Source organism: Filicampus tigris, chromosome 14 (assembly GCF_054856515.1).
Source record: "Filicampus tigris isolate MCC_2025a chromosome 14, RoL_Ftig_1.0, whole genome shotgun sequence".
Classification (NCBI taxonomy): domain Eukaryota; kingdom Metazoa; phylum Chordata; class Actinopteri; order Syngnathiformes; family Syngnathidae; genus Filicampus; species Filicampus tigris.
In genome coordinates, this window is record NC_141230.1 from 19801562 (window position 1) to 19817435 (window position 15874).

Below are 15874 nucleotides of genomic sequence, written 5' to 3' on the forward strand. Positions count from 1 at the left end.
ACCAATGTGACCAATCACCACGTTCAGACAAAACTCCCACGATGCACCTCTCGAAATAGCCACTCGTGATTCGCCACCAAATTTAAACTACACCTCCCATGATGCACCTCTCAGGAAACGGTCAAATCCCAATTTAAAAGTATAACCTCGCCGGGTTTTCCGCCTTCTTACGTTCGAAATAAGGCGCCTGCTAGCCGGGAATCATTCATGTTTATCGGTCAGTAAAACTCTTGGGTGGCTCCTGACTCCTCTGGAGCAGAAAACTGACAACGGGGACTCTTATCTTCGCCATGGCTTCGATGTTTTCTGTTGGCTAGCCGCGCTAAGCTAACTCGTTGCTAGCCAGCTAGGTCGCCTTCTCCAGGACGAGCCTCCAGCTGGACTTGCAGACTTTCGGGACGATGCCAAACGTTCGCTCAAATCTCTTTTAGCGAATCCCCGAAGACGGAGAGCACCATGACGCTGGCGCCGAAGGAGCTGTCCAACCTGCTGGGCATCATCTCGGAGGAGGCTTGCACCAACACTTTCGAGACGCTCTCCACGCACTTCCACCACTACTTCGGCAAGGCGGAGCACTTCCGCGCGGGCTCGGTGCTCGTCATGCTCCTGCAGCAGCCCGACCTGCTGCCCAGCTCGCCGCAGCGGCTCACCGCGCTCTACCTGCTCTGGGAGATGTACCGCACCGAGCCGCTGGCCGCCAACCCCTTCGCTGCCGTGTTCGCGCACCTGCTCAACCCCGAACCCGAGAAGCTGCTCTCAGGTCAGTGCGTGCGCGTGCACGACGTATATTGGAGGGGAAACAGACATTTTGTTGTATGTATTTATAAAACATTTTATTTTTTCAAATACAAATTTTCTTTTTAAAAGTTCAATCAATTTCAGTGTATTTTTTTAAGAAGAATCTATAACACAAATCTTTTCATTTAATAAATGTTTTAAGCGCTATCTTGCGACATATATTTATCGGGACGGGGGAATTTAGCAACCCTTTGAAATTGTTATATGATTAATTTGCTAAAAAAAAAAAATTACACACTGTAAATGAAAGAAATCCCATTTTGTACATTGCTGCTGTCAATCAAAAGTGGCAGAATTCTTTCTGCTGTATTGAATGTCATTGACTTGTGTGCCTAATGAAAGGGCTGGCGTGGTTTTAAAGGCGAGCGTGACTTTTGTGTGCATGTAGGATTCCTGCCGCCCATCACGCAGCCTGAGAAGTTCTTCCTGTCGCAGCTGATGTTGGCGCCGCCCCGAGATTTGTTCAAGAAGACGCCGAGGCAGGTGTCGTGCATGGACGTCAGCGGCATGCCGCAGTCCATCGACATCAGCGGCCTGCAGCTCGCCCTGGCGGGTATAAAAAAATCTACACACCCCTTTTAAACGCCATCATTTTTTGTGATATCCTTTCAAAAGCCTTTTCGCTATTTATGTGACCTTTAAACTGAGTGTGTATTTTTGTTGGCGCAGAGCGTCAGTCTGAGTTGCCCACGCAGAGCAAGGCCAGCTTCCCCAGCGTCCTCAACGACCCCGACCCGGACTCGTCCAACTCGGGATTCGACAGCTCCGTGGCCAATCAGATCATCGAGTCGCTGGTCACCGGGCCGCGCCCGCCACTGGAGAGTCAGTATAATCGCACAGACAGCCATTCCATGCACTAATCCAACATTTGTCTTGATAAAAAAACATAAAATAAGTCAATTTAAAAAAATATATCATTTGAATAAAAGAACCTTTTTTTTTGGTCCCATAATGCTTACAACAACATAGACTATCGGCAAAAAATCTGCCGATTTTAGAAGGGCTAATATCAGCCAATTAAATCGAACTGACGGTTAATCGGTCAGGCGCTAGTTTCAAGATGGCGTCCTGGTTCCAAAATAAGGTTTCAAACTAGCGTTAGGATTTCAGACTGGGGTTTTAACCCCAGTTTAGAGTCCCAAAATAGATTTTGGATTTCAAGCACGGGTGAAGGTTTGAAGTTCATGCTTTTTAGCCAGCATGTGGGTTTCAAGTCAGTCATATGCGAGCCTTTCAAGCTTGTGGCTTCATTTGTGTTCGCTTTTTTCCTCAGGTCACTTCCGCCCCGAGCTGATCCGTCCTCCTCCCCCGCTGCACGCGTGCGAGGACGAGCTGGCGTGGCTCAACCCCACCGAGCCGGACCACCGCGTGCACTGGGACCGCTCCATGTGTATCAAGAACAGCACCGGCCTGGAGATCAAACGCGTCATGGCCAAGGCCTTCAAGAGCCCGCTGTCCGCACAGCAGCAGTCGCAGGTAAAAAACAAATAAATAAAATAACGTTGCCAACATCTGGATGATTAGCAAGACACCAGCTTTAGCGTGAAATTATTAGCGTAAATGTGTCAAAGTGGCTCAATGAATGAAAATGCCGCATTGGCATGTGGCTGCCATTTTGCAAAATGGCAAAATCAGAACTCAGGAATGAACTGAGCACGGACTTTTGATTGAATGCATGTAACTGTAAATACTCATGAAAGCTTTCGAAAAACGCGTTTGTTGGTTTTGGTGCTTAGCTACACTGTATCCTAAACATGATGGGTAGACCTTTACAAATCATCAGGGTGAAATTGGCATACGGTTTTGTTTCACAAATATACGAATGAATGGAAAGCTTGTACAATAAGTTTTGACATTGTGAAGTTCAGTCCGTTTTCTGTATCGTGTGAGGAAGTTTTGCCACATCCAATATGGCGGCCGCAACGACCTATCGTAGCACCAAGCCAACTCGAAACGAAGCATCTTCATAAACGTCTATGCTCAAAGCGTGGCGCTTGGGCTCCCTCTAGTGGTACTTGAAAGAAATGCTGCATAAGTGCAGTTGAGTTGATTACATTTATTGGATGTTCAAACGGTATAAGGATAAAGTGGATGAAGATGAATATCGAGACCACCACAATGAATGATGCTGATGGAGCGAACAACCCCCCCCCCCCCATCCCTCCCGTTAGCTGCTGGCGGAGCTGGAGAAGGACCCCAAGCTGGTGTACCACATCGGGCTGACCCCCGCCAAGCTTCCCGACCTGGTGGAGAACAACCCGCTGGTGGCCATTGAGATGCTGCTCAAGCTAATGCAGAGTAGTCAGATTACAGAGTACTTCTCCGTGCTGGTCAACATGGACATGTCGCTGCACTCCATGGAGGTTGTCAACAGGTCAGCACAAAAAAAAAAAAAACATGGCCAACCAATGTTAGTGTAAGCGGTGCACATCAGCGAGTGGGTCTGTGAACTCATCACCTTGTTGTTGGTGCGTGCGTCAGGTTGACCACGGCTGTGGACTTGCCTCCAGAGTTCATCCACCTTTACATCTCCAACTGCATCTCCACCTGTGAGCAGATCAAAGACAAGTACATGCAGGTAGGACGCAGGTTTTGGCCGCTTTTGCTTTGAGGCGCGAGACGATTAGACGCGACTGACTCGGCGGCTTTGGCTGTCGTCCAGAACCGTTTGGTGCGTCTGGTGTGCGTTTTCCTTCAGTCTCTGATCCGTAACAAGATCATCAACGTTCAGGACCTGTTCATCGAGGTCCAGGCCTTCTGCATCGAGTTCAGTCGTATACGCGAGGCGGCCGGACTCTTTCGCCTCCTCAAGAGTCTGGACACCGGGGACGGCGGACCCGCCGACGCCAAGGCCACCAAATAACGGCGATAGCGACTACAAAATACTGTAAATAGGTTTACTTCTTTCAATGCAAAGTTATGAAAATAAAACCTTTTTGGAGGGGGGGCGAACTCTGAAATTGTCCGAAATTGACTCCAAATTTGCCCACGACTCTCAAACGTTGCTCGTGAAAGTCGGCCGAAGTTTGCAGTCGCAATCGCTAACGGACGCTCCGGATTAGAGCCGAAATGGGCAAGACGAGATCGGTCGAACAAAAAACGGGAGTTTTTAATTAAAAAAACAAACAAAAAAATTCCTGTACAAAAATTGTTTTGCGGCGTACGCAATTTGAAATGATCAAAAAACGTATAAAATACGGGGAAAACGTACAAGTTGACAGGTATGGAACTAAAGTCGACATTTTGTGCTAGCGTCTTTTATTCGAGCTGCTGTGATGTCTGCGGCACTGAAGTTAGAAGTAAAAGTACCACGAACTAAAAGTCCCTGGAACTTTAGACTGGAAACACTAGTCCTAGGAACAAATCGTACCAAGAACTAAAAGTGTCTGGTGCTAAAGGTAAAAATTTGGTGAAAAGTACCTAAAACTCAGGTGTGCGTGAGATTATTTCCGTGCACGTGTGAGACCGTCTGTGTATGCGTGAGTGACTGTGTTTTTGTGTGGCGCGTGAGAGCGAGTTACCGTGTGTGTGAAAGTATGTTTATGAAAGAGAACCTGTGTGTCTGTGTATACAAATAAGATGACAATGTGTCCACTAGTGACTGATCACATTTATTAAAAAAAAAAAAAAACAACAACAACAAAACAGATGTTGTTGTTCTTTGGTCCTGTCAACTTCTTTTGGACTTTGATGACATCATCGGCGGTGGTCTGCGTATCCCGTCGGCGCGTCAGGCCCGTTTCATGGCGAGCGCCATCAGGCAGGCGAAAACGGTCATCACCATCTTGGGCTTGACCTCCACCAAGTCCTCGGGCAGCGCGTACACCCGCGCGCCGATCTTCCTCGCCGTGGAGATGGCGTACCTGCCAATCATCGTCATTACGGGGTGATCACATGACACACTAGCCTCGTTTCCATTGGCGCTTCAGGACTGAAACCAGGATGTGGTTCAAGTTACAAGACCTGGAGCCGAGCGCCAAGAACTAAAAGATCAAGTGGAACTTTGGTTCCAGGAATTACAAATACAAAGAACAAAAATTACTGGAACCTTTAGTGAAAATGTGTCTTTATCTGGAACTACAAGTACTATGAACGAAAAGATCCTGGAACTTGAAAATCAAAAGTTAGTTCCAGAAACTACAAGTACCATGGAGTACCAAGAACTAAAAGAACCTGGAACTTTAACTGGGATGTGGCTTTCACACACCGACTCCCTTTCATTTATCCACCTTTTGAGTTTTCCACAAAAGCCAGCAAAGTGTCCTTACACGGCCAAAGGACTTTCCCTCATTTCATGCAGATCGGATCCGGTTGAAATCTAAACGCGCCGCGTCCTTACTTGGCGTTGTTGAGCTTTTCCTCTTCGGTCAGGTCGTTGGTCTTGAGCAGGTTGTATCGGATGGAGCCGGGCTGGATGGCGTCAATCAGATCCAGAACTGGCATGCTGGTGCTGATGGAGCCGTCCTAGGCAAAGCCAAGTCACACTCTTACACCTAACCAGCAGCCAAGGGCAATATTTGTGCACAAAAGTTCTAGAATTTGCCCCGCAAATTGCATAAGTTTGCCACAATATGGATGTATTTGGCCTTTTGTTTACAAAAAGTCAATATTAGTCTGTCTCAATATATTTTTTGCCACTGAAACACTATTTGTTGACAAAACTTTTTTTACCCAGCTCAAAGAGAGAGATGTGACGTGAAATGTAGCTTTTGCATTAAAGCATTATATTTGTTTACAAAAGGTCTACATAAGGCTATGCAAATATTTTTTGGGCCACTAAAACACAATTTGTTGACAAAAAGATTTTTGCCCATAGAATTGAGCCCCAATATAGTAATCTCCCATGTAACATTTATGTCACCATATTTGTTCACAAAAAGTCTGTATTTGGCTGTGTAAGGATTTTTTGGCCGCTAAAAGGCTATTTGTTGACAAAAGGCTATTTTTTACCTACAGAAATGAGTTCAAAAGACAATTTTCTATCATATATTTTGCCATTAAAACACAATATTTGTTAACAAAAAGTGAATATTAGCATGTGTAAATGTTTTTTTGCCACTAAAACACTATTTGTTGAAAAAAATGGTTTATTTTACCCATTTGATTGCGCTCAGAAATTTCACAGAGATTGTGAAATACAGCGTTTACATTAAAACGCTATATTTGTTTACAAAAGCTCTACATTAGGCTATACGAATAAAACATTTTTGCCACTAAAACACTATTTGTTGACAAAAAGTATTTTTTACCCATAGAATTGAGCCCCAAAACAGTCATTCCCCACGTACCATTTATTCGGCCATTCAATCACTATATTTGTTTACAAAAAGTCTATTCGGGTCTACCTTGAAACTGGAGATGGACGAGGTTTTCCGGGCTTGCGCGAGCATCTGATTGGTCCATGCCACAATGGTGTCGTCGTTGACTTTCTGCCCGTCGCCGAGCTCCTCCAGGATGTTCAGCGTGTACCTGAAAGAACACAAAAAGTCAATGCCGCGCTAAAAGGCGCCTGTGGGAGGGGGGTCGCAGTGGAGGCAGCTTGGCGCTACCTCCTCATGAGCTGCCAGAGCAGCGCCAGGGTGAGGGTTCGATTCCCGGCGTGCAGGTCCTGGCCGGCGATGCCCACCAGGGAGAACTTGGCCTCGTTCTTGCCCAGCTCCACCGCGTAGTTGCAGTTCTCCAGCTGCGGGGGGCAGCAACAAGCCGCTCGTTCATTGGCCGTTCAGTGGTGGCGGGTTACTAGTTAGTGAGCCAGTTAGTCGTCACCTTCTTCATGTTGCTGCCCAGTTTGGGGTAAGGAGGCTTGTTGACTCGCTCCCAGTCCACGGGAACCTTGATCTTCTCGTACAGCTGGAAGATGACCAGGGCGTCCTCCATGTCACTGTAAACGTACAAGCGCGGGGAAGGGCTTTCGTGTTAAGGTCTTGAGCAAGAATCAAGAGTGTCAAAGTAGGGTTTCAAGACAAGTCTTGGAAGTTTTTGAAGTTAGGGTTTCAAATGACTGACTTTCACATTACGCTTAATGGCGTCATCTTACGCGTAGAGGTGATTGACACGAGGGTTGACCCCCAAAGAGTTGATCCAGTTCCTGAAGGTCCGTTCTTCTCTGGTTTCTCCTGAAGACATCAAACAAGGTCAAGGTCAAGGTCTGGAGAGAAGTCCTTGAGAGGGTTTTCAGGGTCCTCACCTTCGATGGAACTCCAGTCTATGTCCTGGTTATCGGGTTTCTTGAGGGCAGGGTATCTATTGAACAGGTTGGCCACAAAGGCCAGGTTGAGTTTGGGGTTCCCGCGGACCACGTCGGTCGCCGTGACAAACTGACGACACCCCAGCTTGTCTGCCTGGTCCAGCATCAACTCTGCACGCTGTACATCTTCTTTCTCCTGGAACAAACGTTAGGGGTAGGGTTTGAAGGCGAGGTTAGTGTTTCAAAATAGGGTTTTGAGACTAGATGAGGTTTTCATGGTAGGCTTTGAAACCTGGGCTGGGGTTTCAAAGTAGGGTTTGAAGACTGGGTTAGGATTCCAAGGTACGGTTGACTAGAACAGAAGTTCAAAGTAGGGTTTGAAGACTAGGTTAGGTCTTTAAAGTAAGATTTCAAGGCTGGGTTAGATATTCATGGTAGGGGTTGAAGACTTAGTCAGAGTTTAATGGTAGGGTTTAAAACCAAGGCTAAGGTTTGAAGTGTTTAAGATGACTTCAAAGTAGGGTTTGACGACTGGGTTAGGTTTTGATGGCTGGACTCACTCTGATTCCTGACATGTCGATGGTGATTGGCGGGATTCCTTTGTCGTCCCCTTTGGGCCTGACCTGATTCAGGAGGTTGTAGTACGCTCGCGAGTCCTGGGCACAACAAACGACGTCATCGGTAGCCAATCAGACAGCAACGTACGTCCGTCCAACCTTCCGTCCCATCCGGACACCCATCCATCCATCATTTATCAGTAATTCCACCCTTCCTTCCTTCCTTCAGATCGCCATCTGGCCACCCATCCTTAAATCCGTCCGTCCTTCATTCTGCCCATCGATCTATTTTTCCATCCATCACTTCATCATCCGTCCATCCTGACATCACTCATCACATCCAGCCTTCTCTCCATCCATCTTACCATCTGAGCTTTAACCATCCATCCATCTTTACATCTGTCCACTGCTCCTTTTTCCATCCATCCATCCCAGCATATCTCCTGACATCATCCATCCTTAATCCCTTCCATCCACCATTACATCCCTCCCTCTATACATCATTCATCCATCCATCCTTCCATCTGCCTAGAGATCAGTTTTTCCATCCATCCCACCCACATCTGTTCATCCTGACACCTCTCCACACATCCATCCATCCATCATGACCCCTGCCCACTGATAAAATGTTTCCATCCATCCCTCATCCATCCTTAAATCCTTCCATCCAACCTTAAGTTCCTCCCCACATCCATTTGTCCATCTGTTCATTTTACCATCCGTCCTTGAATCATCCATCCTCCACCATCCATCCTTCCATCCCGCCTCCATCCATCCTCTATTGTACCTTGATATCCGAGCTGAAGTTGTTGATTTTGGGCACGTTGGCCACCTCCAGGTGAAAGTTGGCCCAGCGCAGCAGCAGCTCCTCTGGTGACAGCTTCAACAAGTCCTCCAGACTCTCACCATCTCTCAGCAGCGCAATCAAAGCTAGCGCAACAAAACAAAACAAAAAAAACCCCCAAACCTCAGCGCAATCAGCCCTTCGTCATCACGCTGAGCTACGCTAGCGCCGCATCCCGCTAAGCCACCTTCGTTCCTGCTCAGCTCGATGTCTGCGAAGAGTCCGATCTTGATGATCTGCCAGAGCAGACCGAGGACCAGATGCTGCCGGCCCTCCTTCAGGTCCTCGGCTCCAATGTTGACCACGTGGCAGCCGATGGCCGAGGCCGAGTTGAGCGCCAGGTTGAGGTTCTCCTGGATGGTGAAGGGGGTCAGCTTCTTCTTGTTGATGGTCCTCTCGTCTATGGTGTCTTCCACAGAGAGGTTGATCATCTTACTGGCGGCAAGATAGGGTCTCGGATTAGGCTTTCAAATTAGGGCAATTCAAGGCTAGGTTAGGAAGTCAAGGCAGGGTTAGGCTTTCAAATTGGGATCCCGAGGCAAGGTCAGGGATGGTAATTAGGGTTTAAAATGCTTCGAATTAGGGTTGATTGTTATGATCATTCGTGGTGGAGGAAGTCAACCCAAACATCCTTTTTTCAAGAATATGTTCCCAGCAGGCCCACTAGTTGAAATTCTGATTAATTTTGCCTTTGCGGAATCTAAGTTAAGCAGCAAAATGCACTCCGTTTTTAGCCATCTCTGGGGGCGGCCATTTTGTCTTCTGTCAACTGAAAATGACATCACGGCTGACCTGTTTTCTGAATCTGAGTCGTGATCGCTGCGAGCAGTTGTCATGTCATTTTCAGTCGACAGAAATGACAAGATGGCTAAAAATGAGTGGATTAATAACACTTATTCCACAAACGCAATATTTATCACAATGCTTTGTTTCAACTAGTGGGCTTGCCTAGAACATATTCTTGAAAAAAACATGTTTGGGTTGACTTCCGCTTTTAAAGAAAGTACCAGAGAATAATTCCATCCCCGACGGCCGTGAAGAGCTCATCGGTGTTGGGATCGGCAGGCAGGACATGTTTGCAGTCCGGGTCCTTCTCCAGAGCTGTGTTGATCCAGTTCACAAAGGCAACCTTCTCCTCCTCTGTGGGCAGAAACACCACAGTCAAGTTTGGGACTGGACCCCCAAAATATTGCTCATCAAAGACTTCAGTCCTTAACTAGTCCCACGCCTCATCCAACCCCCGATCATCCATCTTTACAAACTCCAGTATAGACTAAAATCAAAGACCACCAAAGGTGTAAGTCCCCGAGACTTCGGATTTCAGCCGCCAAAGACTTTAAGACCGGAGCCCTCAAAGACTCCCTAAAGAATTCTCCATACGATGTTGTCCTCACCCGAGTACGAGTGCTGCGTTCCGGCCTGCTCCGAGGTCCCGGCCACGTTTCGGATCCCCTCTTTCTTGTTGATGGCCTTGCGGAAGGTCTTGCCCACCTCGGTGCTCTTCAGGCCATGAACTATCTGAGAGAGAAGTCCTAAAAATGTGGCGGCGGGCGACCGAGGACGTCTCGGGCGAGATCGCGGACTGACCTGCGTGAACTCCTCGAAGGTGAGCTGCTCGCTGGTCTTGGTCAGCTCCTCGACGATATCTCGCACCCTGAAACCCGGCAGACCCAAGTTGGCGGCCCGGAAGAGCTCGTTGAGTTCTTTTTTGCTGATGGAGCCGTTGCCGTCGACGTCTGCCGAGAAGGCACGAGGGGGGACTCAAGAGTGGACGGACGCGGGAGCCAGACGGCGCCGGCGTTCTTACCGATCTTGGCGAAGGCCTCTCTCAGGTCCTCCAGCTCCTCTGCGGGGATGCTTGCCGTGGCGTCCATGTCGGAGTGCTGGAAGAGAAAAGTCAAGCGATTAAAAAGGTGAAATGAAAGCATGGCGGACGATTGGAGAAGAGGAAGTGTGGACACTCGTGATTTCGCACCGCGATGCAAACGTTTCTCCTGGCTTCTGTCGACTTCCCACTTCACATGCCGCACTTCCCGTTTGCCGCTCAAAAGGCTTTTTGACACCACGAAAGGCACCATTTGATCCAAACGATCGTCATAATCCTCACGGCAATTCAACACAATCGCAGTCCCGATTCTAAATGCAGCAAGGATTCAAATCAAATAAAACCCATTTATTTGGGTTTGGGTTTTTTTGGAGGGGGCGGGGCGTCCTCTAATCCCCCCACCCCGTCATCTGTGGAAAATTTATGTTGAATGTTTATCACACCTTTTTTTTTTTTTTTTTAAAGAATTTGGGGGTTTTCATTTTTTTCTTCCCCTAATGCATTTCAACGGCCATCAATCATACGCGTATTTTTCGCTATTCCGGTCCGTAATCCGATAAACGTCTATAAAGGTGCAATGATTAATCGACAGCTAATCAATTAGCAAATCGATGAATGATTCAGATACCTTTTTTTTTTTTATGTAAAAATTTTCAAAATGCTCTGAACTTCAGCTTCTCAACAGAGAAAATTATCCAATTTCTGAAGTCATCGTGAAAGCAGACTGACTAATTAACATTGGAAAACACCGATCAATTTTTGCCGATTTTCAAACGTATTACGGACCAAACGAGTAACTGAAACATAATTTTTGTTTGTGCATTTTCTGCACTGTTAATTTGAAATAGTGTCCTGTTTTTGAATAAAGGGATGGAAATTCAAACATTATTTTTTTCAATCCAATTAATCGATTAATCAACAAAATAATCGTCAGATTAATCAATTATTAAAACAATCGTTCGTTGCAGCCCTAAAAATCCATTTTGCATTTTTCAACAACATGCATGCGTGATGCTTATCTTTCTATGCTAATCCTCACATTGTACTGTAGTATCTGCAACTTCAATGGGGGTACGTGTGACTAGAAGTGTTTGGCCTTGTGAGTGACGTGGGTGCTGTAGCGTGAATTTATTTTGGTTCGGATCCCTGGTCTGAAAGGAGGTCGCGATCTGGCGATTGCGTTTGCACAGGCCCAACATGGCTGCCCACACGGCCCCCCCCAGTGTGAAACCTCAAACTTCCTTTTCTGCTCTGCCGCCGTCGTCTAACTTCTTCTTCCTCCTGATAAATAAAGACCTCGACGCATTTGAACTTTTTACGTTTGGCAGGATATGATACATACATTTTATTCACCTTGTTGTGCACCATTTTATAAATGTTTAGCAAATGTTTGTCAAAATTACAAATTAGGGTTCTAAGTCTGGGTTAGGGTGTCAAAATTAGGGTTGCAGAGAAGGGTTGTGTGTTCAACTTAGGGTTTTAAGCAAAGGTTAGAGTTAGGGAACTAGTTTTTCAAACAAGGGTCAGGGTTTCAAATTTGGGTTGGCGTTTTAAAGTAAGGTTTCAAACATTGGTTAGGATTTCAAACGAGAGTTGGGGTTTCAAGGCAGGGTTTCAAATTCAGAGAGTTTTAAGGCAAGGTTGCTGTTTCAAACAAAGGTTAGGGTTTCAAAAAAGGGCTTCGGGTTTTCAGTTAGGATAATAAGACAGGAAAAAGGTTTCAAATTAAGGTTGCAGACAAGGGTTATGGTTACAAATGAGTTTTTTTTTTTTAAACAAAGGTTAGGGTTTCAAACCATTTAAACTAGGTTTTCAAGTTAAGGTTTCAAGCAAAGGTTGAGGTTTTAAAGTAAGGTTTCCAAAAAGTGTTGGGAGTTGAAATCGCGGTTAAGGCTTTAAAGTACTGTAGGGTTTCAAGGGTTAGCATTAAAAGTTAGGGTTTCATACAAGGGTTAGGGTTTTAAGAGTAAGACTCTCAAATAGGGTTTTAAACAAGAGTTGAGGCTTCAAATTAGACAAGGTAAGGCACTCATGCAAATTGTGGTTGCAGATGAGTGTTCTTTTAGTTTTAATAAGGAGTAAGTATCTCAAATGAAGGTTTCAAGTCATGCATAGGGTCTCAAACAGTTAGGGTGAGAAATCACGGTCTCGTGTCAGAGTTTCAAATGTAGGTCTCAAGGCAAGGTTAGGGTTTCAAGCAAGGCTCTTAAAGAAGGCTTAGGGTTTCAAATTAGGGTCTTAAGCCAAGTTAAGAGTTTTGCAGCCAAGGGTTAGGACTTTGCAGTTAAGGTTTGAAGCCGGAGGTGTTCCTCACCTGAGCGTGGCGGCAAGGAGGAGTCTGGCGGCGCTGAGCTGAAGATGGCGACGATAGCGAGCGGTCTGCTGCGCGCTCCAGTCTGAGCGAGCGATCATCTAGTCAGAGCGAAAGGAAGGAAGTGAGTCAAAATCGCGCCTCGAAGCCCTACTTTTTGTCTTTATAAGGCAATGACAGACAGACAGACTGACTGACAGGCAAGGTGAGAGCCAAATGCACTTTGGCATGTGCACGCATCAGCCAAAAAAAAAACCAAGGCGCACGTCACAAAAAGTGTTGTCATCATTCAACTTTTAATTTGTTTTATTTTTTTAGATGATCATTTCAATATGGGTACCAGGTAGGGTTGTGAGACATGGTTAGGGTCGATTAAAAAAAAAAAACAAGACTCACAAGCCAGAGTGAGGGTTTTAAACGATTTCTTTCCTCTCAAAATTACGATTTAATATGAGATGATTTTTTTTCAAGTTATACTTCCCATGTATTTTTTTTTTTTTTACAATAGATTAATTAGTTTCTGGAAACAATGCATTAGGGTCGCAAGTTAGGGTTTCAAGTTTTGAATCAAAACAAATGTTAGGGATTCAAGGTTGGGTGTTAAAACAGACTTAGGTTTCCAAGTCAGGATTAGCATTAGCATTTCGAGTCGATCGAGGTGAGGATTTGAAACAAGAGTTAGGGTTTCAAATTTGAGTCATTAGGGTTTAAAGTGAGTTTCCAGCTCAGGTTAAGAGGTTTCAATAAAGGGTTTCAAGACCTGGTTCGTTTTTCAAAAAAAAGATTTAGGGTTTAAAGCAAGGGTTTCTAATTTGGGTCATAAACCAGAGTTTAGGGTTTTAAATTAGGGTTTCAAGCCCAGGTTAAGGATTTAAAAATTCCTTGTGTACGTACTGAGGTTGGTGTCAGCGTATAAGAAAGCGGCTGGCAGAGTGATTTCCGAGCGCTTTTTTGCCTGTTACAGTAAACGGCATGATTAAAGTCCCCCCATTTTGTTTTTTAGCATTAGCATCAGCGCTAACCTTGTCTTTCAGAGGTATTGCAGCTTTCTGATTTATTAGCTTAGCTTCTTTAGCGCCTTGTCTTTTCCTGATTTGGCCTACGGCGCGAAATGCTTTGAAGGCAGCGTGAAACACTCACTGGGAAGCAGTGCAGCAGTTTTGCTTGCGTCGCACTGGAGATGGATGGTCGCCGTGTGACGGTGTGGCGCTCGCTGATGACGTCACACACTGACATCATCCCATTGGGATTCTGTCACAGAGGCGCCGGAGTCACATGATGCAGCGATGTCATCGGCAACAAGTTAGCTTCCGAACACGGGTTCTGCTTTCAAATCGAGATCTCAAATCCAGGGTTAGGGTTTTACAATCGGGATGTTCGATCCCAATTTTTTTTTTTTTTTTCAGACTGATATCAGTAACTGAGTACCGAAACCACAAACACTTTTTCATGCATTAAAAACAATCAATTAATACAATGACAGATAATTTTGAACCAAGATCTCTTTTTGTTTCTGACAATGTGTCAAACTATCACAGTAAAGCGCCACCTACTGGCGAGGAGGACTTACTCAATGTCAGATTTTTTTTTTTTTAGTATTGGCGAATGGTATCGGCAGTAGGGATAGATCGATATGCTTTTTTCAGGGCCGATACCGATCATCGGTAGTCAAGGAGGCCGATAACCGATATTTGGAAACGATATTAATTTTCAGTAAAAAGGGACATATAGGCATAAAAAAATCACTCTTAGCATTGTTGAAATGTGTTTTAAGCATATGTTTATTGAACATTGTTTTCAGATTTGCATAATGTTGTCCCCCCCCCATTATTATTACAATAAATGATTGACAATATACATCCTTGTTATCAAATTCTAACAAAAACTTCAGGGGTCGTCAGCGAGTCTTTAAAGGTCCAATGAAAATTTAAAACGATAGCTCCATATAGTTTTCGACACCAAATGAAGTCCTCCAAAATTTCAAATTGACAGAAAAGTGAAACTTTCACATATCTTTGTTTTGATCTCAACACAGTTTGAAATTGATTTATAATCGGCCATCAGATTGTCAAAACGCGGAATATCGGCGCCGATAATCGGTCTATCCCTAATCGTCGGCCTCCACGAGTACCCGATACCTTGCCGATACCCGTTATAGGTACTCACCCATCCCATTAGAGTTTCAAGCCAGGGCTAGGGTCTCAAATTATGGTTTCAAGTCAGGGTTGGGAGTTAAAAGTAGGGTTTCAAACGAGGATTAGGGTTCCAACCCAGGGTGGAGTGTTTCCAGCAAGGGTTAGCGTATCAAATCAGGTGTTTCAAAGTAGGATTTCAAACAAGGGTCGGGGGGTTTCAAATTTGGGTTTCGAGCAGGGTTAAGGCTTTGAAAACAAGGTTTCAACCCTTCCGCGACGAGGCTCGCCGACGACATCACAAACCGCGACATCACAAACCGCGACATCATCCGGTCACAGAGCCGGGGCGCGGCGCGCCGCCGCGATGTCATCGGCGAGCCTTTCAAAGCCTCCCCGAATCGAAACCAATCGAGCGCACATTTTTTTTTTCCCGGGGGGGGGCCATGTCTGAGGACTACGAGCAGCGGGTGGCCGACCTGCAGAGGAGCTACCAGGAACAGGAATGCTACTGCATCAAGCTGGAGGGCGACCTCGGGCTCTTGGAGTCCCTGCTGGACGCCAAGACGGCCAAGATCCAGCGCCTGACCAGGAAGTTGGAGAAGACGGAGCTGGAGCTGGTCAACATGCGGGACAAGATGGACGGCGACATGCGAGATGTTTTCCAGCAGGCTTCGCACTGGAAGCGGCTCTACCGGAGCCTTCGCAAGCACAGCCAAGCCGGGAACCCGGACCAGGAGCCTACCTGGATGCTGGCGGACCACGAGGAAGCGGACTTTGTCGGTCCGGTTCATCCCGACGCCGCCAGGTTCCGGAAGGTCTTGGAGGACCTGGAGAAGTTCCTCAACAAGACCAGGATGCTGCCGCGGGACGAGCGGAACCGGGAAAGGATGGCGTTCGGCGCGGCGTTCGGCGCGGCGCTGGTGGGGTGTCTGGTCTTCGCCAAGGGGGTCTCCAAATGGATAGGATAGCTGCTGCCGTGCGATCCGAATCGGGACCGCTCAAATCTGGATCAAAACCGGAGCGGAATCAAAATGTCCGACAATGTGAACGCATTGTAAATGAACCCATTGCGTGTGTTTAAAATGTTGTCGATGTTTTGTTTCCAACAAGTGAGTGTTCTAAGCTAGGTTTCCAAGTTTCAATTTGGGTTTCAAGCCAGGGTTAGGGTTTCAAATTCAACTTTTTGAGCCCGGTTTTCACATTATTCTCATCCTGTG

The 15874-nt window shown here is 46.2% G+C and overlaps 2 protein-coding genes across 2 annotated transcripts; one reads left to right on the top strand and one right to left on the bottom strand.

Annotated features, from left to right (window-relative positions):
* The first annotated feature begins 80 nt into the window (after positions 1 to 80).
* On the top strand, positions 81 to 3758 carry cnot11 (CCR4-NOT transcription complex, subunit 11). The gene is made up of 7 exons (XM_086052650.1): positions 81 to 760; positions 1187 to 1351; positions 1468 to 1620; positions 2072 to 2274; positions 2970 to 3172; positions 3280 to 3376; positions 3461 to 3758. The coding sequence occupies exons 1-7, from the start codon at positions 457 to 459 to the stop codon at positions 3659 to 3661; spliced, it is 1326 nt and encodes a 441-aa protein (XP_085908776.1). The 5' UTR covers positions 81 to 456; the 3' UTR covers positions 3662 to 3758.
* A 630-nt stretch (positions 3759 to 4388) lies between these two features.
* lcp1 (lymphocyte cytosolic protein 1 (L-plastin)) lies at positions 4389 to 15862 on the bottom strand. The gene is made up of 18 exons (XM_086052644.1): positions 15400 to 15862; positions 15134 to 15271; positions 13663 to 13773; positions 12526 to 12623; positions 10194 to 10269; positions 9974 to 10122; positions 9781 to 9904; positions 9394 to 9526; positions 8574 to 8821; positions 8330 to 8472; positions 7546 to 7641; positions 6986 to 7181; positions 6836 to 6914; positions 6565 to 6679; positions 6348 to 6481; positions 6144 to 6267; positions 5138 to 5262; positions 4389 to 4661 (listed from the first exon to the last, which is right to left on the bottom strand). The coding sequence occupies exons 5-18, from the start codon at positions 10258 to 10260 to the stop codon at positions 4529 to 4531; spliced, it is 1866 nt and encodes a 621-aa protein (XP_085908770.1). The 5' UTR covers positions 10261 to 10269; positions 12526 to 12623; positions 13663 to 13773; positions 15134 to 15271; positions 15400 to 15862; the 3' UTR covers positions 4389 to 4528.
* Between the last annotated feature and the right edge of the window lie 12 nt (positions 15863 to 15874).

Coding starts and splice junctions, on each gene's coding strand:
- lcp1 (XM_086052644.1), bottom strand. CDS start 10,260: ATGGACGCCACGGCAAGCATCCCCGCAGAGGAGCTGGAGGACCTGAGA. Junction 9,905..9,973: donor CCTTCGAGGAGTTCACGCAG/GTCAGTCCGCGA, acceptor CTTCTCTCTCAG/ATAGTTCATGGCCTGAAGAG. Junction 6,915..6,985: donor AGACTGGAGTTCCATCGAAG/GTGAGGACCCTG, acceptor TGATGTCTTCAG/GAGAAACCAGAGAAGAACGG.
- cnot11 (XM_086052650.1), top strand. CDS start 457: ATGACGCTGGCGCCGAAGGAGCTGTCCAACCTGCTGGGCATCATCTCG. Junction 761..1,186: donor ACCCGAGAAGCTGCTCTCAG/GTCAGTGCGTGC, acceptor GTGTGCATGTAG/GATTCCTGCCGCCCATCACG. Junction 1,352..1,467: donor CCTGCAGCTCGCCCTGGCGG/GTATAAAAAAAT, acceptor TTGTTGGCGCAG/AGCGTCAGTCTGAGTTGCCC.